Consider the following 23747-nt stretch of genomic DNA (forward strand, 5'->3'; position numbering starts at 1 on the left):
TTCTTGTTTTTATAAACCCATGGGAGAGGGGTTTTTAGAGACTCTTCTGTTCAAACAAACATCTAAGCTTATTCAGGTGAACTTCGCACAGTTCTTTGCAGCTCAGGCTTTCCAGGGTATCAATGTGTGGAACCACTATTGAATCACAGTGTTTATAAAGAGGTATTAGATGTGCAGGAAATAAGAGAGAGTCTCCAGATGTTTTCACCTTGAAATCACCCTGGAAAATTCAAATTTTGAGTCACAGAGAAAAGTGATGACATTTAATTCCCTTGTGTACTCCAAGACTGGATTTCAACCACAGTGTCTCTGGATCTTGAAACATGAGCATTTGATGACTGCGTTGCAACATCTGTGTGCTTGTTAGATTCCTCTACTCTCTTGAAGAAAATAAGAGAACAAGTCTCTAAAATGTGTAAGATGTAGCTATACTGTCTAAATGCTCAGGGAAGACAAAAGTGCTGCACTGTCTTTAGGCTCTTAGTCCAGAGAAGAACTATTCAATTGCTTTGGTCTTTGGGGATGAGGCAGTCTGAGTCTTAGGAGGCCATCCCCACTGGCATTTCTCTTCATGACAGGGACTACAATGTGAGAGGGGAGCCAAGGAGATTGAGATCCTTCCCTCTGAAGGTCAGTTCCTCTACCTGACCTTGTTTAGTGGAGGCAGATGCAGGGACTAATGGCACTTATGACCCAGAACTGACAGTTACTGGTAGTGTGCATGGGAAACTGTTGTGTGCTCCACAGTGGCTGTTGAGTTTCCATGAACAATCCATTGAGATGCAGCCTCAGGCCTGCTACAGTTGTTTGTCTCATATTCTTCAGGCATCTAAAGACAGTGCTACTCTTCTGCACCCAAAAGAGCTTGTCTTTTCTTTATTCTTAGGGCACCCAGGAGACAAAGAGATTGTGATAGCAGTGCCACTGCCTCTTTGGCATTTCTTGTTGCAGCAGGTTTCCCTGCTTTGTTCCCTTTTCTCTGGTAGCAGCAGGGGATGCCTGCAGATTTCACCAGGGAAAATCTGGCCTTTGAGGGGCTGTGTCATGCAATTATGTAGTACATCACCCATAAAGACATTTATGATTCATGTCAGTACAGCGGATAGCAGTGTAGGTATAATTAGGCCAATAAGAGAAGATCCACCTGGGGTGTGGAGGATTGTCTAATGCTGCCAGTTCCAAGGGGTTGCAATGACGTACTAATCCAGGTCCAGACATGCCTTAATCAACTCTATCTTTATTATACGGCAAACAAACTCTCACGCTAAAGCAGCGAAAAAACATGTAAGTAAGCAAGCCCTTTGGCCTGCTGCAGAGATCTCTCTATCCCCTCTGGGAAGTAAGCAGAAATACAGGTGAGGACCTAGAAGATACATTTACGGATATTCTCCTGTGTTCCCTTTGCAATGCACATGGAGCCAACTGGAACGGCTCTCTCATTGTCAAACAGACCAGTCAGTATTGGAAAAAGGGCTCTCTTGGAAAGGAAAGTCAAGCCCTTTGCTAGAAGCTTCCATGTCCAACCATCCTCCACTTCCTCCCTTCCCTAAAGCCTAGATGCAAGAGAGGTAGCAGCTCTATAGCCATGTCAGGCTGTAGCACATGACAATATTCACTGGTTAACCAGTTTGGTTCTTATTCTGACTTTTTCTGGAGGCGGCTCTCTAGGCTTGTAAATTTGGCTGTGAATGAGGATAGTGGCCACAGAAGAGTTCTGCCATCACAAGCAGGATAGTTGGAGCCAAAAAGTACTTATCTGAGCAGTTGTCACTTCAGCCACAGTTTTCAATGTTGACACGTGCACAGTCACAGGAGGGAAGCCTGTATAATGGCAGAAGTTGGCAGCAGTGCTAAATCGGCACGTAGCAACCTCTTCCTATGAAGGTCATTCTTAAAGTTGAAATAGCCATGGCTGAATTAAGCCATGGCTGGAGTTGAAGAACTGGAGCCTCTCCAGAGACTGAGTGCTCCTCGGGGTCTGGGAAAGTACCATGTACTGATGACATACTGTGAAGATTTAGTGATTTGGGAAGGCAGTGTGTTTGTGGCACGTTTGCATTGGTGGGCAGTGAGGGAGCTCTTAGATGTAGTGACTGCAGGTGTGGAAGAAGTGAAGGGGAGAGGAGGGGAAGGAAAAAAAAAAAAAAAAAAAAAAAAAGGTGTTTTATTAGTTTCAGCTGTGGGCAAAGTGTTCCTGTGCTTTTTTCCTTCTTCTAAATGATCATCAAATTCCTATGTTTCCTAGCAGTGTTCTTCTTGTAATGTTTTCTTGCACTCTGCTGAACATGAAATATTTCAGATGGGGAAGAGAGTAGTTTACCCAAGAAGGACCTCTTACCACTTTGGACTTATCTCTGCAAGTTACTGACGTCGCTTCTTAAGGTGGGATGCTTTGGTGGATACTGCCCTAGAAAGTAATAATATGATACTATTTATTTCTTGGATGTTATTGGTCACTGCCTTTCTCTATAGGTGGAAATGGTGAGGAACTAACGACTTCTGTAGAACTTCTGTTTTTTAACCTGCTTTTCACACAGCATGATGCTGTGTAATGGTAGACCTCTCCTATAGCTCCTCGTAAACCTTAATGCTTTTCATCTTGAAAAGCTCAAAAATGACTGATCCCTCCTGGAAAACCTGACTGCAATCTCTGAGAGCTTACAGTCTGAACAAACAAACTGTAGATAAGGTGGGAGAACAGGGACATAACACTAAAGAAGTGCCATTTATTATGATAAATGTTTTAGCAGTGATTTAAGGTATTGAAGTATTATCATACAAATAAACGTTTGATGAAAGCAGAAAGAGAAGTGCCAGAGGTAATAAAGATTTATAGATTCCTGGTTGAGCCACAAGAATTAGACTAGGGTGGGGGTGAAAAAACAAGCTTGTTGAAGTGAAGATCACTTTTGAAAAGACCTGAAAGGGAACTAACACCTGCATAAGTGAAGGGAAACACCAGCTGTTGAGGATAGAAAGGTTCTCTTGCTTAAAGCCATTATTTTTCTAATCAGAATAAATTAGGTATCAGAAAAAGCCAGCTGTTATCCCATTTGATTTGTTGACATCAAAATTGTACTGATGGTGGGGATACTGACCGTGAAAGAAACACAAAACTGAGAAACAGAACTGTAATGCTAAGAAATCACTAAAGTACTGGAAGCACATAAGAAATTGTAGCTCAGACTAAAGTCTTGTAAGTATTGCAATATTTTCACACAGATAATGAGTCACGGAAAGAGAAGGAAAAAAAAAGCAAAGGTGTAAATATTATTCTGAAAATGGAAAATAGACACGGAAGAGCCATCATACTAATCAAAGTAGATACAGTTACACTGAAGAGAAAAGGCCAGGAGAAGAAAACATAATTTAGCAATACAAAAAAATCAATTACAAAAATGAGGACTTTTCTGCTGGAGTACATAACTAGCATGGTGAATTGCAAATGTGAAAAAATAAAACTGGTCTTCAAGATAGCTGCTACCTGTCTGCATGCTGATTACCAGATGCTACCAGAGCGTGCTGATTACATATTTAGTATAACAACTAAGTTAAATTGATGCACTGTATGAAAATTATTCCGGGTAATTCCTTCAGGGTGAATATTTTTCACTTTGCAACTACACAAATCATCCAAGCTTGGCATCATCCATGCTCTCCACCATCATCCATTAAAGGCGATATCAACCACTCACAGATATGACCCTCATCCACACAGGATTATTTGAATTCATACACAGAGACTATGTCAGTAAGTATAAACATTAGACATGTTAATCACATTTGCTTGAGAGGGATGTAATAAAGTGTAATAATGTATTTAAGGAAGGTGAATATAAGAAAAATCTCTGTGGAAAGGTGTGATACATATTGTGCACCTCTGCAGAGGAGCCCGTGATTATGACTGATTGTTGCAGGCGTGACTTAAACGATCACATTAGTGCTATGTATAGGCAGAGACATAACAGTTCACTGTCAGTACTGACTGCGAGGGTTGTGCAAATCTGGCTGCAGCTCCAGTGGTGGCATGGAGAACCAGACTGTGCTGTGCCCTCTAGCTAAGATAATGCTTCACTTCGTATTGGAAATTAAAGCTTTTTTTTGGAGCAGAGGATGAAATGTCTTACTGTTTTACTCCTTGATTACTGCTCAGATGGATAGTGAGCTATTTCAGATTGTTCCCAAAATGTTATCTACCATTTATCAAAGGTTTTCATCATTTATCATTGAGGAGCGGTTTCAGGGTCACAAGCATACAGTATCTTTATGACAATTCCAAGAACAACCCACCTGTTCAGCTCAGCGATATTAGTTTTAGTACTCGTTTCACTCAGTGACACAGTAAATATGAAGAACAGATACAAACAGGATGTCATCAGAATGGAAGGGACTTGACCTCTCCATCTCCCTAATTCCTGGAAATCTTTTTCTGCCCCTGCAGAATAGGTGAAAGAAAATACATAATACTGGTTAGGAGATGAGCTTCATAATGAAAAAGGGTATGCATATCCTTGGAGAAACAGCAATGAGAAGTAAAAATAGAGTCATGGTAGATGATGTTGAATGGCAGGAGGCCATGTACCATTTCATTTAATCAGCCATGATACTTAGGCTTGAATGAGATGATAAAGTAAACCTATCAAGGTAAATGAATTAGCAGTAACATTCTTGACACAGATTTGGAAGAGTTCAGGAATCTTTGATATTTTCCTTGGCCCAGCCTGGGAGAAGCTCTGGTTCAGCACTCCTGAAATGATCAGAGTTGTTTTCTGCATAGGAAACATACTAATTTACATAAACAAAACCAGAAATGCTTCAGGCTGTAGGCCAATCTTTTTTAAATTCAGATGCCTATAGTTATGCTACTCATTCTGAACTAAGATACTTAAATAGAAGTCAGTTCTTTGAATCACATATGTGCTAATCAGAAGCAGAGACAAGCCTAGAACTGGAATAATGCTCCAGGAAGTATGATGGAGACAAGTCTAGACAATTGATTAATGTGGAGAAGCTGACATACTGAAATGAGAACCAGACTTTTATAACACCTATTGCTAAAGCTTTTAAGCTTTGTAAACAGCTGAGGTTTTGTCTGAAGGGAAATTTGAGTTGAAATGTGTGCTAAATATCAGCTACACTTATTTTCAACGGTCATCTATTCATGATATATTGCAACATGCACGATTTTTTTATTACACTGTTATTTTATGACAGCTACATACTTTGTATGTTGCGCCATCATGTAATTTAATCATATAATAACTTCTAAATTATTTAGATTTATTAATTAAAAATCTTAAAAACTGAATAAGATTCCATCATAGTGGGCAAGAATCAGCAAAAACTGTCTAGAATAGGACAGCAGAACTTAGCTCGTAAGCCTTATATTTTCTACTCTGTGTGAGGATCCTAATTTACAAGGTTGTTAAATATTGTGATTATATTCCCTTTTATATACGAAAGCTGAGCTTACCCTTTGAAATAGCCCATATTACAAAACAATGGGACAATAACCAGCTTTCTTACATATGTCCTTCCTGAGATTGTTCCACTACACATGTGGAAAAGACCCATATATTGTTAACAAGATGAGTTCTGGTTCACAGCCAGAAGTCATCCTGACTGCTGGAGTAACTCTGTATTGTTTCTTCACTTGTAGGGCCACAGTCACAATATTTAAGAGGCAAGGGATGCTATGAAGATTTGTTCATGTCTTTATCCCGCTTAGAACATGTGAAAAACTGTCACAAATGCAGAGTATTAAATAGACAAAAATAACACTGGAGCTAGTAGTATTTATTCTCCTTTACCCGTGCCTGTGAAAAATAGATTGGAAACATCAGGAAAATGGCTGTAGCATTGATTGAAGTTTATCTTATAAGCCATGTGCTCCAAAAACCATGTAAAAACTGGAACTTTTCCATGGATGTGCAGCATTGACCTGTTAATGGTAATCATTTTTGCTTTTTTTCAAACTGTGCCCATGGGTCAGGGCATGGCCTGTGCCAAGGCCACGTCCACTTCCCAGTCATCTTTGGAAGTAGCTGCCACAGCCAAACAGGCATAAGGATTGGTCATTAATGCACCATGGTCATTAGTTGGATTCAACAGTACTGTAGTAGTGAGGCTGGCCTTACTCTCCATCTTGGTCAGTGTAGATAATTCTTAGAGGAAAGACATCTCTCAAGTGCACTGAGCTTCTTCCGATGACTGGGGAGCGTTAGAAAGGCAGATGATGTTGGTGGCTACAGATGTACTCATAATATAGCCTTTCTTGACATTTTGAAAAAGGGCTGGCCTACCTTGTTCTACATTCAAATTAGTTTTGATGTAATGTAGAAACACCCTTCTGAAAAAGTCCAGCCAAAAATAAAGTCATGCATCTGTGACCTTCTTTTTAATTCCCAGTTAGTCTTCATTGTTGGGCTGACCCAATCATGCCTACTGGCTTCTTAAATTAGCTTTGTGGATCTAAAAGATGTTGTGCTTGTTTCAAGAGCATTTTTAATTGAGCTAAGTTATAATTACCTGATGTAAAACTCTCAGGTAGAAAGGGATATAAATTCATTGGTATGTATGCATCTGAAGGCATGCAACATGGACCTATGAATTTGTTAACTTCAAGAAGAATCACTTTACTTATGCTGTTAATTGCATATAATTAGGATTTAAAATGTATGCAGATGAAAAAGCAAATAAGCTAGGAGCTCAGCTCAGATTGAAATTACTCATCTTTCTCAATTATTTTCACAGCAATCATCAATTGTCAAGGGCTGCTTTATTTTTTTATTTAAATGTTCACTCAGATCTGAAAATTATTTTAATTAGATTGGATTATGGCAACACATCTGCCTCAGTGTGGTCTCACCCATGCAGAACCAATTAGTGCATCATTCCAGCACAACTAGTGAGACCAAGAGAAGGGTGTGGATGAGTGAAGAGAGGAGAAAAAGGGAAAGCAGATGTGATTCGAGAATTTTTTCCATCTGATTTTCAAAATAATTTCCCATTACGTGAGAATTCTGCTCCTACTGGCGTCAGTTGGAGCTCTGCCATAAATTGCAGTGGGAGTAGGGCTAGGTCAGTGCATGACCTTTTGAAACCACATCCTTATTTGTTATATAAATGAAAGCTCTGTTAATTATTTATGCTCACTATGATAGTTTTTAAAATGGAAAGCTTCCAGGGAATGTAGAACGCCATTGATTTTGAGATGGATAACCCAATTCACAACATGGAGTTGCTCTTCTGGAGCATGGGATTTGTTCCTCTGCATATAGAACTGTGGGGCTGATGCCACATCATCAGATTTCTTCCCTCAGAGGGTTGAAAGAGCGCAAGTTCTACATCCTAAGACATGGTGAAGTCAGACTGGGTGAGAAAGGCATAAGAAAGTGAAAGCGTGTGCTGGTGGTTACCTGGATAGAGACTGTAAATCACCCTTTGCGCCAGAAAACTTTGTTGAGCCATGCCAGGCCACACTTGAGAATGAGTGAGCTTTTCTTTCTCTCAGTTGTCATTGGCTCCATTGCTGGATGTCAGAGAGAAGATTTTGCCTTACTCTTTGCTTTCATTTTGTTCTTTGTGAGGGGAACATGGCATTGCAGGAGAGGGAAAAAGAAGGAATGAAGTAGGTAAGAAAGACAGGTAACTCTCCTCACTTTCTTTGAGATATTGATATTTGGCAAGGGAGGATAGGATTGTTCAGAACTCTCTTTAATAAATTTTGTACCCAGTGATTTTATGGCTTTCTTCTCAAGTGTACAGTGTTGAACAAGAGATTCCACCATGAGGTCTGTGATAGTGCATCTTCCGAAGCACATAATGAAGACCTGGCATGAAGGTTTGACTCAAACGTGCAGTCTGTGCATTTTCCTTTGAGTTGTTATGTATGATGGTACGTAAACATGGAGGATGAATTGCTATCTTTCGCTGATGCTTTACGTATACAGAACGTAATACATATGTGTATACCCATGTATTTATGTATCCCTACAGATTTATACATATATATATAACTCCAGTGATCACTGGTGAATCTTTAGTGGCTGTTGCCCTGAACTTTCACATTTTATTATAACACTGTTTTCATGCAAATAAGTTTAAAATATTTGGGGAATTTTGCTGTATCATGATTTACTCAGTGAGATACAGCTTATGGAGTTTCTTATACTGATAATACTGAGGAGTGTTTCTTCAAATAAGTAAGAAATAAGTAAGAGTTTAATTCACAGGAAAGACAGAAAATGAGAAAGTGTCTTGTATCATAAATGATATTCTATTACTAAGGGGGAGTAAAAAACCCAAACTATGTTATCCATGAACAAAATAGCTAAACAGAAATCTTATTAGCACTTGGTTTTCAAAAGCTCGAGAATACTGCAGAGATGGCAAGAATAACTTGTGCTAGGGGAAAAAAAAAAAAAAAAAGAAAGACCTTTAAAGGTAACCTAAGACTCACTGAATTCAGTGAAATGATTGTCTGGGGCTTTAGCACAGTCTCTCATTTTGTCAGCCGACACTTAAATAAATGTAAAGAGTGTCCTGTAGTGAAAGCCCTGGGCAGAGATTTAGGATTTTGTATTCTCTGGTATACTGATCCTTGTTCTCAGAGGCAGTAGAAATTATTTAGTTTATTTATTTAATTATTTAGAAATTAGTCCCACCATGGCCTAGTTCTCCTTCATTAATATGGACTTCCTAATCTTCTCCACAGGTATATTTGTGACTTAGGGGGCATGTTTACCTTCCTGATGTGTTATCAGTCTCACTACCTGCTTTGCTGTTGGGCCGGCTTGTCTTGCATTTATGTTGCAAAGAAGAAAAGGCTGTCATTTCAAAACAGTTCTCTATTGTTACACTCATCTCTCCACCACTGGGCTCAGATCTCACCTTAAGAAATGGATAGTTTGTGTAATCTAGATGTTAAGTATGCTTTCTTTCCAGGCTACACCCTACAGAGTCCTGTTATTCATCAAGCATCTCCTCTGGGCATCTTTCAGTCCATCCTCCTGAAGATATTCCATTTTACATGGGCAGATGTTATGTTTGGTAAAGAGAAACCATTTTTTGCCCTGCTGTAATTTCTGTCTTAAACAATGCTGCTTGCATTCTGGGTGTGCATACAATGAAAATTACAACAGAAACTATAAGACTGACTGCTATAACTGGTGGGTTTTTTTTGTGTTTTTTTTTCTTTTCCCCTGCAGTGGGTTTCATAACAGTGTATGTATGGAGCAGCAGGTGCCCACTGCTGGCTGTGCAGTTCTTCTGGAAGGTGTAGAGTGTCAGAGTAAGGAGCTCATCTCTGGCACAGAGAGGGCAATCCTCCTTGATGTTTCATTGGCAGTGATGGGCTGTCAAGAGCTTCATGGAGATGTAGCACAGAAACAAATTAGGCCATCACAATCTGTTTTGTATTGATCCACCTTCAAGCCCTGACAACAAGGGCGTGCCAGAGATGGGCAGGGCTGTGTTCATACTGTTGTCAGCTTTGGGAGCTCTCTGATGAGGCTGAGTTTGTAGATAATTTGCAAACAAGATTTGCGGAGTTTGGATGCAGTGGTTTGTTCCATGTTCACGTCATCCTCTGGAGATATTTAAAATCCATGAATTGTGATGGTAGATGAACATCACTGTTTCTACTCTTTCTGGGTTGGGTATGTTTATGCTTGTGGGAGCACAGCAGAAAGTCTCATGCAGATGCTCACATACTTATGTCATTAAAAAAATATTTTGAATATGTCCTTGATATTCTCTGTTGGTTTTGTTTGTTTGTTTGTTTGTTTGCTTGTTTTTTCCTTAGGCAAGGTCCAATAGATTTTTGATTAGTTGTAAAAAATATATATATGTTAAAGAAAAAATATATTTTAAAGGAAATATATATTTTTTTTAAAGAGTAGAAGTGGAACATAATAAAAGGTAGAAGCTGTTGGAAGAAGCAACAGTGCATAATCACCTTCTGACCTTCTCATGGGGCTGTTTAATTAATTACAGCTTACCAGTTCATTTCTACTCAAAGATTTTCTTTTGTTAGCTCTAGGCAGGGTATGCACCCAAGCAGAAATTTTTGTGAAAGAGACCAAACTTGTAAACATCACTTCTGTCCTAACTGTTAGTGTTTGCATGATTATAAAACAACTTTAATTACAGGCAACTTTGAAAAGATATCATCAGTTCAACAGCAACTACTGAGTACTGAGCAAGATGAAACTCAGTTCTTTGCAATTGAAACAAACAGGCAACCACAAGACACTAAGATTTTGAAACTTTCACTTTCACTTAGAAAGGAACTGCCAGAAAATCTGATACAAAAACCATTTTCTGGGTCACTCGCCAAACCCAAAGGTTTTTAAGGTCCTAAGGATTAATAAGTGCTCAACATATTACACAAATAATACAAACCTAATCAAAAGCTGCAGGTGTTCCATATTTTCCTTCAGTTTCCTTCAATAGGCCATAGAGTCTTGTCTCTAAGCTTTAATAGCCAAAATACTGGAACCACACTTTTTCTCTATTATTTATTACTCTCTGCTGTGGAACTACAGGTTTTCTCTAGTGACAGCTGGGGCTCATGCTGCACTGAGCGCTACAAGAGCAGCAGACTCTTTCTATCCTATGAGTTTATTACATAAAGGTGTCAGGAGGCAATGGATAAGGTCATCAGAAATGGGGGGCAAAAGAAGAAATAAGATAAATGAGTCACAGTAAGATCATATAGGCAACTAATCAGACAGATGGGTGTACAGATGCAGTACAAATACAGTGAGCATTGACAGCTGTGATTAAAATCAAGGATCAGTGATGTCACCTGGAAGCAAATAGAAAGAGCTAAAAGAATGGCTCAAATTTGCACTAGCTGACTTTTTCAGAAAAGATGCCAGCATGTGCTTCTGAGTGTGATGACTTCCACAGAGACATGAAGTGAGCAGGAAGCAAGTTGGATGTATTCTGTGTCATCCTCCTTAGAGCTTATTACTGCTAGTGAGGCCAGAGACCCCCTGAGGTAACTAGGCTTGCTGCTGATGTCAGTGAGGGCAAATCCTGCATGTGCTTATCTACTGGAGGTCAGAATTATCACTTGATGTTAATACGGAGCATGAGGCATAGTTCTAAGTGTCTTTGGTAGAACTGAAAAAAAAAAAAAAAAGATAAAAAAAATTGCTTTTAGGTCTTTAAAGATTGCTGATTCATTGGTAAAACTCCACTGACTTTTCACTAGGGAAACGTGTGATGCCTGCAAGACTTACTTGGACCTTTCTTCTTTTTTTTTTCTTGAAATGCCCCTATATAGTTGGCTATGTAACTGGCAGGAAGCTGAGAGCAAAGAAGTGGCATTGAAAATAATATGATATAATCAGAAATGAAGATAAATGCATGCTATATAGTGCCGAGTCAGTCAGTGTCAGTTATAAATTGAAAGCCTTTGAGTGAGACTGGATAAGCACTTGTTAGTCCTGTGTGATGCCTCAATACTGGGTGATGTAACTTTTATTAACTGTTAGGCATATACCAACTCAATATACAAACTCAATACTTTTGAGTTTGAACTTTTCCTCCCTCTCATGTGTGCTTGAAACAAGCCTGTATTTCAGCTGAGCAGTATGGATTTGGTCTTTCTAGTGCCCAGGTAGAGGCTCCTGATGTACAAGACTAGCTCTTCTTGGGAGAAAGCAGGTTGCTTGGAGGTTTATCTGTGCTGGTCTGGGATACGGCCATTGCAGAGTGTGAGAATCTCTGTGACATCCTTGGATCAGTCCTCTGCCTCTTTTTGTTGTACTTCCCTATCCCTTTTTGTTTTCCTTTCTGGCAAGTAAGCTGTTCCTATTTTTGATTGGAGGAGAGTGGTGGTCACATAGTGGCTGAACAATTCAGGAGAAGACAATCAAGCAAGAAAAGAGTTTGATACAGTGAAAAACATTTGCTTTCTGGAATAGTTCCAACAGATTTATTTTCCTCCCACGTTGAATACTCTGCATTTTGAAGTGATGGCTTTGTGCGCAGGTGAGAGTACACACACAGTATAGAACACAAAGGTTCAAATCAATCACTAGACTCAATCCATTTCTCAGTGGCATTATCCAGAGAATAAGCTTAGCTCACAGTATGCAGCAGACATGCTGGCTATATGTTTGTGTTTCAGTAACAGCTGGAACAAATAAACCCACATATTGATCTCTCTAGCTCTCACTGATTTCCATCTCCATGCCATGAGACTGTATTCTTAATTGTGAGTCTATTGATTTTGTGGCAAATGCTCAGATGGCTTTTCTGAATACCAAAAATGAAGCCATTCTGGGATATGTTTGCTTTTTATTTCCTGTTTGGATTCAGTTTTCATCTCCGTAACAGCTACCTCTGCTGATCATATACCAGTCTCAGCTGCATTAAAGGACTGACGTGAAAGGAACTCTTAATGTACTGTTTACCAAGATCATTGTTTTTCTTTAATAAGTTTTTCCTTTACAGCACAAATCTTACATAGCTCACCAGATTTATCCCTCTTCAATTAGCAATCAAGCCTCTCCATATGCATGAGTATTGAAAATCAATACCCACTGAGCCAAATGCTCTTTATAATGATAAGAATAAAGCAGGAAAAAATAGCTGTAGGAATTCATTTTAAAATATTAATATGAAAATGGGAAGAGGGATATAACAGCAAAGTAGCAAGCAGCCTGTGTGATAAGACTCAGCTAAACTCACTCTGAAGGATTTGCATCCTGGACTAGCCCACTGCATGTAGGAGAAGGGCGTATGGGGACATGCTGAAGAAATCTGCCCCTATTTGCACAAATAAGACTCACTGCAGCCCTCAGTTGTTCCTGTGATTCAGTTGTACCTGCCACTAAACCTCTTCTACGTACAAAAGTCAGCAACACCTTCCTTTCCAAAATGTGTATCCCAGGGCTTATGTGTGCTAAACAGAAGTCTGATTCAGGAACTTATGAGAAAGATTCTGTAGTCTTCAGAAACATGTATTTATTTCAGAGTTTTATTTTCCAGATAATAGATATAAAATTGCCAGTGTTTCTGTCTCTGTGTTCTTTAGAGTCAAGTTCCAAATGTGTAACTAGGAAGCATTTCATCTCTTCCATCAGAAATGCAAAAATCAATTTCTCTGAAAGGTTTGAATCTTGTTCTGATTAGTGCCTTGGGCTTTCTTATATTAAATGCTGCAATCTCTTTGATTAACTCTCTCTAACTCTCTCTGATATGAGTGATGACAAAGCAGAGTGATGGCCTACCTTTCAGAATGAGGAGATAATGGATAACCCTTGCAACTGATGAAACTGCTATGCTTGATGATATCTGGTTAAGAAAGCTGGTCCTCTCAACTTGTGCTTTTACTATATAGAATGAGACAAATCATATATGGCATGGGAGTATATTGGTCAGATCTGTTGAACAGTTAACCTTTGCCAGTGAACTCCCTATTTTTTCTGAATTCAGAGCCATTAAAGAGAAGTAAACAAGCGGATGTTCAAAGGCGTTCCTCCCCTCTCTGTGGCTCTTCCCATGTTGTTCCCAACTGGAGATGAAAAGGAGAGGGCCAAGAAAGCTCTGTCCTAACATGTATTACAGCTAATGAAATAATTATCTTACAATGTAGCTTAGTATGGAGTAATTGTAAAAGAAAGCTTCTTGGCAGCGTGTCTCTGGGTGAGTTGCTTTTGTGATGTTTTCACTCCTTCACCCAGGGAGAAGCTCAGCATGAGGGATGAGATTATGAAACGCTGCATGTTTTGGAAGTCTCGTCACTCGGCTTTGCTCAAGGTGGTGCTAGCTTGTGCTTTCTAAGCCTGTGGATTCTCTCACAAATTGACAAAATTTTAGGAGTAGCCAGTGCTTCATGTCCTTCAGCAGGGATGCTTAGTTTGTCTTGTACAGAGCATCTCCAAAACCAGCACTGTTTTTTGCACTCTCTGAGTGCCTAAGATAAAGACTGAGCCATTCTCTTGCTCACCTTAAAAATCAGTTGCTCCAGAGGAAGGCAGAGAATTAATGGGAAGGCTGTGAAAGGAACCCTATGCAAGCCTTGCCAGCACATTGTACACTTTCTTTTGGAACTGAAAACCAGCAGGCTCCAGGCACAATAACATCAAATTGGAAAGAAAATGCTAGGAAGCAGCCTAAGCATCACATAACGTTCATCAGTCCCATGTACCTATCCTCTTTTTTGTGTAACTAATGGGCTCCTCTAGGCCAGTTTTCCTGAGGTTTAGTAATAGTACTGGGGTGAGAGTGTCCTCATCTTACTGAAGGCTCCATGAAAGCACTTTAATAATGATGAAGAGTGAGCTGAGCAGGAATTAATGTGCTTTTAGTTTATGAATTCTGGAAGACTTAAAAATTACAGCACCATAAGCCAGGCAAACTGCTAATTAGACATGCAAATCCCTTGGAAAATGATATAAAAGTACAGGATATTTTGCAAACACTGTGACTCTTGTCCTCAAGAAGCTTGCAGCTGCAAATTGTGGGAAAAATGTTTTGCAACTCCAGGCGAAGAATCGGCCCTTAGAAGTAGAAGACAATAATCACTGAGGGAGGAAAGATTAACGTATCAGATCAATTAAGATCAATCAGAAACACAGACTTCCAAATTTCCTTATGTATTTTTCTGAACAGAAGTGTCATTGAAGCAAAAATTTATGAACCTGCAGATAACTTGGCCCTGATTAGTCTGTCTGTTCATCTCTGCCTCAATGCACAGCTTTGTAATATATAAACTTTTCTTTAGAGGACAAAAAATTAAAGATTAGATCTGTGAGATGCATGGTCTAGGTTTTGTCTACACAGAATTCTTCCACCTATATCCAACTGTTCATACACTTTTTCCAAAACAGTTCCAGATACAATCACTTAACTCTGAGCTAGCTGAAAATGATGTAGTTATTTAAAATCAATTATTTTTTTTCCATGCAGGACATGTCTGATTTTCATGAGGCTTGTCTGCTCACTCATATGGCCTTCCTGTCCAAAGATCTGTCAAACCTCTGTGCCACAACTTTTGAATTTGTTGTCCCACTACAAAGGACGTCTCCTCTTCCCACAGATTTTATTAGAAACAGAAGCTTTATGAAACAGTTCTCCAGCAAGACTTCACTTGATCTCGCAGGTCTTTGTCAACAGTGGTGCTCCCATATTCCCACATCATGGCTTTTGGAAGAGACTTTCTGGGGGAACCCCAGTTGGATGCAGGCTGCTGGGTGGACCTGGATGAGAGGCTGCGGCTGCTCAGGTGCTTGCAGAGTGCTGAAGGCTGCAGGACATGGATCACTGATAACCCAACTGATCAACTGATGGTTTGTCTTCAGAAAAAGCAATTCTTTTTGCGTGTCACCACTGTGCATTATATTCCATACAAAGACCATTATAAAGCTTTTTTTTTTTTTTTTAAACACATAAAATTACATATCCAGATTTGTTAAAATTCCAACTTATAAGGCATAACTGATGTGCAAGTGGAAGTGAGGGGAAAGGGAGCAGGTCTCTGTCCTCCAGTCCCATGACAAGAGCAGGAATCAGGTTGATTGGTGCTGTGGAGAAATTTCTTAGGCTGGCAAGTCAATATGCAATTCTGCTAGGAAAGCACACTGCACATCTCTCTGCAGCACCTGATATGGTTTAATCAAGCCAAAATACAGTGTTAGATGGGTCAGTAGTCTTATTTAGTGTGACTGTTCCTGTCCCTCAGCTTTCTATATATCTACTCCATTAGTAGGTTTCAAGTACTCTGGAGACCAGGGCAGGTAGTGATGTACCAGGTTCAGTGTACCAAAACAAAAATCCCACATTCCTATGAAGAAAAGTGGGTGTATGAGGAAGCATCTGTGGTAGTTCTTTCCCCGTATGAAAATTTTAAAAGGTTGTGATTGTGTATTGGAACTTGAAAGCATGCTTTCTTAAAGAATGAAACTATTCATTACCTTCGTCACCCTCTCTCTCTTTTTTTCTTTTTTCTAAGTTGTAAAAGTATTTTTTTGTTGGTGGTGGTTTTTTGTTTATGGTTTTTTGTTTTTTTTTTTAATATGAAAAGGCCTGGGGCTATTCTGAGCTGAAAAATATCGGTTGGTACAAATAAAAAAAGTCAAATCTTCCCTATACATTTGTTCTTTCCTACAAAGAAAAAAACTGTATCACCGATGAGTAATGAAAGATGAACCTGAAATTAATCAGCACATTTCTAGTGTAGACCCAGATGGGCCGGAAGATCGGTTTAACGTACCTGGCAATAAAAGTGCCATTGTCTCTGCACTCCAATATTGACACAGTATCATCTCCTTTATTCTTTCAAGTCCTGGAAATGCCAGCTTGAAAGTCAATGTTTAACAATGATTTTGTATAGATGTTCCCTGCCTTGGCTGAGCTTTGCTGCCTTCTCTTTTTCCAACCTGGATAGTTGCTGCTCAGGTGCCGGTGACCTTATTAAAAGGCCCCCAAGGAAATGCCAGCACCCAGACCAGTGCCATAGTTCCTTCAGTCAGTGTTCAGTGCCAATAAAAGAGCTATACTGCTTTGTGTTTCTAGATGCAAACATAAGAACTTAGTTTAAAATGTAATTAATTTCACACACATATTCACTTCACCCATCCAGGTGACCAGCAAGCCAGCTGAGGGTCCGTGTGTGTGGCTGTCTGGCTTGTGAGAGAGTGACAAAGGTGGCTGAGTTGGCCGTGGATTCAGAGCTGTAACTCCTGCCAGAGCCACACACGCAGCCTCGGGGCTGCATTTCCTGACAGCAGCCAGTTCTTTCAGCAAAGCTGGGTTTTTATGACAAGAGACTGTAAAAGCCTTGGATCATTATTCAGACAGGGAAGCTGGCCAATTTATCAGGTAATCGTTGTGTTCAGGCACAGCACTGCGGGAAAACAAATGAGGCAACCAAGTGAAAGGTCTGCCCTGTGCAATTACTCTGACAGCGAGTGATTGCTGCAAGGTGTCCCAAAGCAAAGGGAAGCTCATGCTTGTTTTTCCTTTGCCTTCCAATGAAAGCTGAGAAATTTATGCTGTGGTCAACTATAATCCCATACTCTGGCCAACACAGTGACTTCAGTCACTATTAATGCTGAAGAGCTGTGAAAATGATGACTTGCAGCCAAGCAGCCATGCTGTAAACATGCAGTGCTGTGATTACACAGGTTCACAATCAGTTTAAGTATTAGGATCTGATGGTCCTTTTGAAACTAAACTGCACTATTAACAGGGCTGCAACACGTCTTATGAATATAGGCTGAAGGAGCTGGACTTGTTCATCCTGGAAAAGAGAGGGCTGTGGGAAGACCTTGCGGCCTTCCAATACTTAAAGAGAGTTTATAAACATGAGGGGGAAGAATTTTTTACACAGGTAGATAGTGATAGGACAAAGGGGAATGTTTTTAACTTAAAGGAGGGGAGATTTAAATTAAATGCTGGGGAAAGTTTTTATTGAGAGAGTGGTGAAGTGCTGGAACAGGTTGCCCCATCCCTGGAGGTGTTTAAGACCAAGTTGGATGGGGCCCTGGGCAATCTGATCTAGTACTCGATCCAGCAGTTGGCATCCCTGCCTGCAGCAGGCGGATTGGAACTTGATGATCCTTGAGGTCCCTTCCAACCCAAGCCATTCTATGATTCTGTGATTCTTTCAGAGAGAAACTGGACTGAGAATCCTTGCTTTGAATTTAACCAAAGCACTGAATCAGAAGCAGAACCATTTTCTATCTGTACTACTGTATTCAAAGTAAGAACATGCTCGACAAGAAGGTAAATGAGAAGGATCAGCTGACAGGGTCAACTTTTTGACAGGTGAGCTGAGAGCTGCAGAATTCTGGACCTGCATTTTAAGTTCAGAGAACAGTTCAAAATAAAGAGATTCAGGTTTTTTTTTGTTGTTGCTTGTTTGTTAAACTAAACTCTTAAAGTTTATTTGCCTTGCTACAACCATGTTTCTATTCACAGTTCTTTTCTTGAGACACTAGAATAAATGCTAGATATAAGAATAGTGAAAAATGCATTTCTCACTGGTGTGCAGAACAATTTTGCCTTCACTAAGTCTGAACTTTATTTTGCAGATCTTTGTAGGAATTCTGTAGCGTTCACAGGAATGTTTAATGAAAGTACTTTTTAAGATCTCAAAACATGTTTGTTTAATTTCCATAAATCTAATCTTTCAAAGAAAAAAAAAAAAACAAAAAACCAAACTCGTGTGGAATAAATACTGAGAGACTGGAATTCTATTAGCAAACAAGGGCTTAATTTCTTTTCTCTTAAAATGGAAAACTGGAGAAAATGTGCATTAAGTAAATTTTGAACTCCGTGATCTCAAATATATTCAGCCATTTTTATATATAGCATAAATGTACCACCAAGCAGATAAAGGAGTGAGCTAGGACTATCTAGTGCTGAAAGAAAGACATGCAGATAATAATTTGTGGGCAGCTAAACTCTTCTAATTTTAAAAACCTAAGACCAATTTGTAAAGTTGAATGGTTCTATTTTTTTTTACAGTTTATTATTATTCACAGAAAGCAGCAAAAGCTAAATTAATCATTTACATAATTGTACTCTTGACTAATTTTCTATTGTTCTAGAGGACTTTGGATCCCCAGGCGTGAATCAGTATCCATTTTACAAGGGAGCATTCACGTGAAAGAGAACCAGACATTACTCAGAGTGTTTGGTGGTTTAACTTTCTGAGAGAGCTGTTGTTGGGCTGGATTGGGATTGGGATTGGATGGAGAGCTGATGTCACATGGCAATGGAAATGGGTTGAGAAGTTAGAAGAACAATTAAAGAACAACTTCTCTTAAAAGAACAGGTCTGGAAAAGTTGTAACTAGTTACATGTTAACCCATGTGCATATATAAATCTCAGGACCAACCACAGGTTGGGAGAACGTTCAAGTTTTAGCATCCCAAAATTGGGCTCATTTGACCAACCATGAACACACCAAAACCAAGAAATTATCTACTGAACAAATTCATCCTGGTGTAAAAGTGTGGAGCAGATTTGTGTCTGGCTTATGCTTTCCAGATACATATAATTTATCAATTCAGATGTGGCCTTTGGCTCTTCCTGTGAGCACCTGTATGAACTGTATGGAGCAGTGATCGATACTTTACTGTGCTTGCTTTGCATTTAGTAAATCTTCTAGATCTGATATTACCACACCAGAGATCTTGCACACCTCTTCCTCAGTTCTCTCAGTGCATGAGTGGCTAGTAAAATCATTCTCAGACTCAGAAAAGATTATTCCATCTCTGCAATTGATAAATCTAGATTAATTAAATTAATTTTAATAAAAAAAAGTTTTCTATTATCCAGTCATCAGCTTGATGACACAGCAGTCAACAGCTGCTGTGTGTGTCCTGAGAAATGAAGGAACAATCCACTTTTTCCTGTTCAGTAACCTGAGTTAAAGAGCCCACAAAATCTCTGCTCTTTGATGTGCCATCTGGTTAGTACCACTGCCTGAGGTCCAACAGATTCTGTCAGCAATTATCTTTAAATTGAATGAGGAAAGCCCTCTTGGATCCACCACTCTTTCCTGTTAGAGTCTGAATACTCAGCTTTGAGTCAAATGGCTACTTCAAGTAATAAACATAAGGAGGAAAAAAATGTAGCCTACAGCAGTGATCCATTGGGAAATGGTGTATATATATTAGGCTGCATATGCATGTTAGTGTCTGGATGATTTGGCAACACACATGACATGGTTTGAGCATGATGGGTCATTTGGGAGAAATTAATTAGAAATTAACGACCAAGAGAATGTTGTCAATTAAGCCTAGTTAATCGTGAAAAAATGTGCATCTGTACAAACAACTAATGTGTAAGTTGCATGTCAGCCAACCAGCTTTGTTATTTCTAGATGTTTAATAGAGCAGTGGTGACTGATGCGACATTCAGTTCTATCCATCCTTCCCATCTTCCAAGTCTCAGTTGCAGTGGGCATGAGCCCAAGTGGGATGGAGAAGGAGTAGGTAGGATAGTAAGAAATAGTGGAGACATTTGATAGCAACCCCAAAATTAGACAATTGAGAAACCCAGACTGACAAGATGCAATGGAAGAAGAAAGGCGTAGCTGGAAGGAAAATAAGGAGATACCAAGGAAACTCATTGTAGAGATCACACAGAAACTCAGATGTGTGACAAAGGCAATCCTAGGGCAACTTGCATGAGTCCTGGCTAGAGAGAATGAAAGAGCTGGCCTTAGGAGGTAAGGGATGTTAGTGAAGTTCACACAGGGATCAGAGAGAATAAAGCATAGTTGAAGAGGCAGTTAGAAGGAATGGAGTGATTGAGATGTGAAAAACTGGTAAACAACAGATTAGTGTTTTTCTTTAATTGTTACTAGAGGAAAATAACTCTCTCATCTATTGCAGGCAATGTCTTTTATAAATTCTTAATTGCGATAGGCAAGTTTTTGAGCTGGGCAAACAATTTTTGCATTAAATCTTTGGACTGCTTTGGCCATTATTTTAGAGACAGTGTGTCCTGGAGCGTATCTTGGTGAGTCCCTTAGCGTGTTCATTTTTTACTCAATGCATTTCCATGGATCAATTATCTGTAATCAGCATTCATATTCCAGTGCAGTTGATGCCAAGATATAACTGTGGGTCTTGTTATTAAGCGATCTGCATAAATCTTCAGCTGATGAAGTCAGATGATCCTGTTATCTTTACTGTTCAGTAAAATCTGCAGTTCTCCCGGATGTGGAGCAAATGTTTAAAAAAAGCTCTGCAAAGTGTTAGAAACAAAAAGCAATTAGAGTTCCAAATACAAGGCTTGAAATATTTTGGGACTTAGAAGCTGTTGCTCAGTATTTAAACTGATATTTAGAATATAAACAATGTAGAATTTAAAGTCTGCTTTTGCACATATTTACCTAGTGGATTTTGCACTTTGTATTCGATGAATGTTAGTCGTAAAATTTAAGAGTATGAATCTTAATCTGAAAGATAACCAAAGATGACAAAAATTCTTTGAGTTATTGTCAAAATAATGTTCTTGCCTTTTTGAACAAAATACTTCAAAACATTTGTTTAAAAGATATTTGTCCTAAAAAGTCATTTAATTACAGCAAAGGGGACTGCACCTGAGCAACTCAGATTGAAATTAAAATGTTCAGTCAATTAGACTCTGAGGGAAACTGAGGGATAGGATGAATGACTTACCTGAGAATAGGAGGAGTTTAGAATAAATGAGACATCTAAAAATAAAACTGAATTTAAATCCTGTGCTTCTGGATCCAGTGACAATTAAAAATGTGGCCAAGTATGAGCTTAAAAAAAGGAGTGGATGAGTAAAACAATCCAGAGAAAAGAATCAATCAAGTGCATTCAGCTGAGCTGTGTGAACCCAAATTTGCTGCTCTGCCAGCCCAACTGGCTTGTTCCCTGCATGCAGTCCAACTGATACTAAAATAATGACTTACCTAAACATGTAGCATGGATCTTTACTTTAAATGTGTATGGTAACTGTGTGCATGAAAAGCATACTGGATATTTTTAAGCCAATACCTAAATATTGTGGAATTTCTTTTTACATCTCATCCTGTCTCCCTTAAAGTACTTAAAGTAGATTTGTATGTATTCAGCAAACATTACAGCACAGATTTAAAGAGCAAGCAGCACTGAATGGATTATTTGTCAGCAGTAGTCACTGAGGAGTTGGATAAAGGAGGTGAAATAGTGATAATATTATTATCTGTATTTAATGACTTACTTCCCTGACACAGTATAGTGTTCCTAGACAGGTAAAACTGTGTAGCAACACCAGGGCAGATACATGCTATGACTGCTGTGTTCATTAGGTAGCCTCCTAAGTTTTAGATCAGAGTAATTCATTACTGTGAACATTAGATGGATTTGCATGATCTGGAGTCTATTTAGCACCTTCTCTATTACAGTGAAAAAAATATTTTGCAGGCGAAATCACTGGAGCCTAATCACCCATCACCTACAGATCAATAGATTGCAGGGTGAAAATTATGATCACAACCAGAAAAAGATCTGTAAATGGACCCTAAGAGCTTTCTCTGGACAGAAACTTGGTTCATGGACTATAGAGTTGATGCATCCCTTTGTTTGGGCTGTTTCTTCAGCTCTGGCTCATCACTCTTTTTACTGCTGGAACCTGAAGTGTTTCTACAGTAGCTACAGTAGTCACAGCTTCAAAAGTTTTGTAGGCATGGTTGAATCAAGGCTTAGACTTTCTCCTAAGTGTCCCTTATCCTGGGGTTTGTGCTGGAGCCCTCTGAATGCAGTTTACTTCACAAGGCACCTCCTAAGGTGTGCTTACATTTCCCTGAGTGGTTGTAAGGATCAGAAGGTCCTGTTTGGCATCTGTCTGGTTTTCCTGGCAAGCAGGCTGGAGACAAAAAAATCCCTGTTCCAGCTGTTTATTAAGGCTCCTGTGCATTTCAGAGAGGTCTAGAAACATATGCCCGTACATTTCAGCACAACATTTACAACATTGCTGCATCCCATCTTCCAGTGCCAAGGCAGTGTTTTGTGAAGATCCAGAGGAGAATGTTCCACTCCCACGTTTGCGATTAGAACAGCAATATTTTCCTTATGTTTTGTGGAAGTGAGTTTTCATGAACGTGGAATTTTACTGTGAGGGAAAAAATGCTATTTGGTGAATTGGTTTTAAATGCTGCTAAAAAAGGTAATGCTTTTTCTTTAAAATGTCGACATCTTTATTTGAAAAGGGAGTTTGTATTTAAAAATATTTAAACAGCTTTAATCAATATTTTAACAATTATTGTTTGAATTTTAATTTTGAAAGTGTATTTTTTAGCTAAGCTTGACCAAGAATCATTGAGTGATAGAGGAAGACAAATGACACGGTTCAATAGTCTGAAAATCTTGGTCAAACTGAATGTCTTGGGTTGACAAAATATTTTCCTCTGTTTAAAATCCCCTCAAAGCCATATGTCACATTACCTCATGACATTCTTCCTGTATATCATTTTCTGTTCCGTTCTGCTTAGCTCTCAGTTAAAAGATCAGAACCTTTACTTATCCAAGGCAGCCTAGGATATTGTCTGACTTTCCCTATAGACTTTCCATTCTCCTTGACCTTATGTACCTTATTAAGTCTGAAAAAAATCACAAGCTGACAATAGCAAAATGATACTGCTGGAGACTATTGTTAGCTCTCGGTATTATAAGTACTGTGATGGGTAACCACTGAAAAGACAACTTTGGGCATCAATGCACAGATGAAGCACAAGCAAAGCCACTGGAGTGTTGTGAGCACTCAGGTTTTTTCCTTCCTCCATAGGACAACTGAAAACACCAGCAAAGCATCACTTTGTACCTTAAAATGTCGAAGGATGAGAAAATACAAAATTTGTGTAACATAGAAAAGAACTTGGAAGTAAGTGTTTCTATAAGAAGTTATGAAACCCGTAAAAGTGAATTTGTTTCCCAGATCTGCAGTAACGTACACACTGCTGATCCCAGAGGTAAGCCTGTGCTAGAGCCATCATCACTCCTCGTTTGCAGTTCTGGTGCCAGCTGTGCCTCTGCAGAAGATGGGATTAGGCACTGCCTTGAGAACTTCATCTCTGCTAAAGATGAATAAATTTTGCCCTGGATTTTGCCTGCAGAAGACAGAAAAGGCTTAAATTCAGGCCGCTCATCACAAGAATTTTTTCTTCCCTCAGTTGGTTATTGATTCATTTCCATGTTATACCTGCAAGGTTGCAAAGAGGGAAAGAAACTCTGGGCTAGGAGAAAGCTACTATATTTTGCTGA

The 23747-nt window shown here is 39.2% G+C and overlaps 1 protein-coding gene across 1 annotated transcript in view; it reads right to left on the reverse strand.

Moving 5' to 3' along the window:
- TTLL2 (tubulin tyrosine ligase like 2) overlaps positions 1 to 23747 on the reverse strand; it is a 487337-nt gene that overhangs the window by 458325 nt on the left and 5265 nt on the right. The window contains exon 2 of the mRNA XM_052696428.1: positions 18628 to 20721. Coding sequence (XP_052552388.1) covers positions 18628 to 18646 — 19 coding nt within the window. The 5' untranslated portion in view covers positions 18647 to 20721. The remainder of the gene's footprint in view (positions 1 to 18627; positions 20722 to 23747) is intronic.

Source organism: Tympanuchus pallidicinctus, unplaced genomic scaffold, assembly GCF_026119805.1.
Source record: "Tympanuchus pallidicinctus isolate F22 unplaced genomic scaffold, pur_lepc_1.0 scaffold1, whole genome shotgun sequence".
Taxonomy (NCBI): Eukaryota; Metazoa; Chordata; class Aves; order Galliformes; family Phasianidae; genus Tympanuchus; species Tympanuchus pallidicinctus.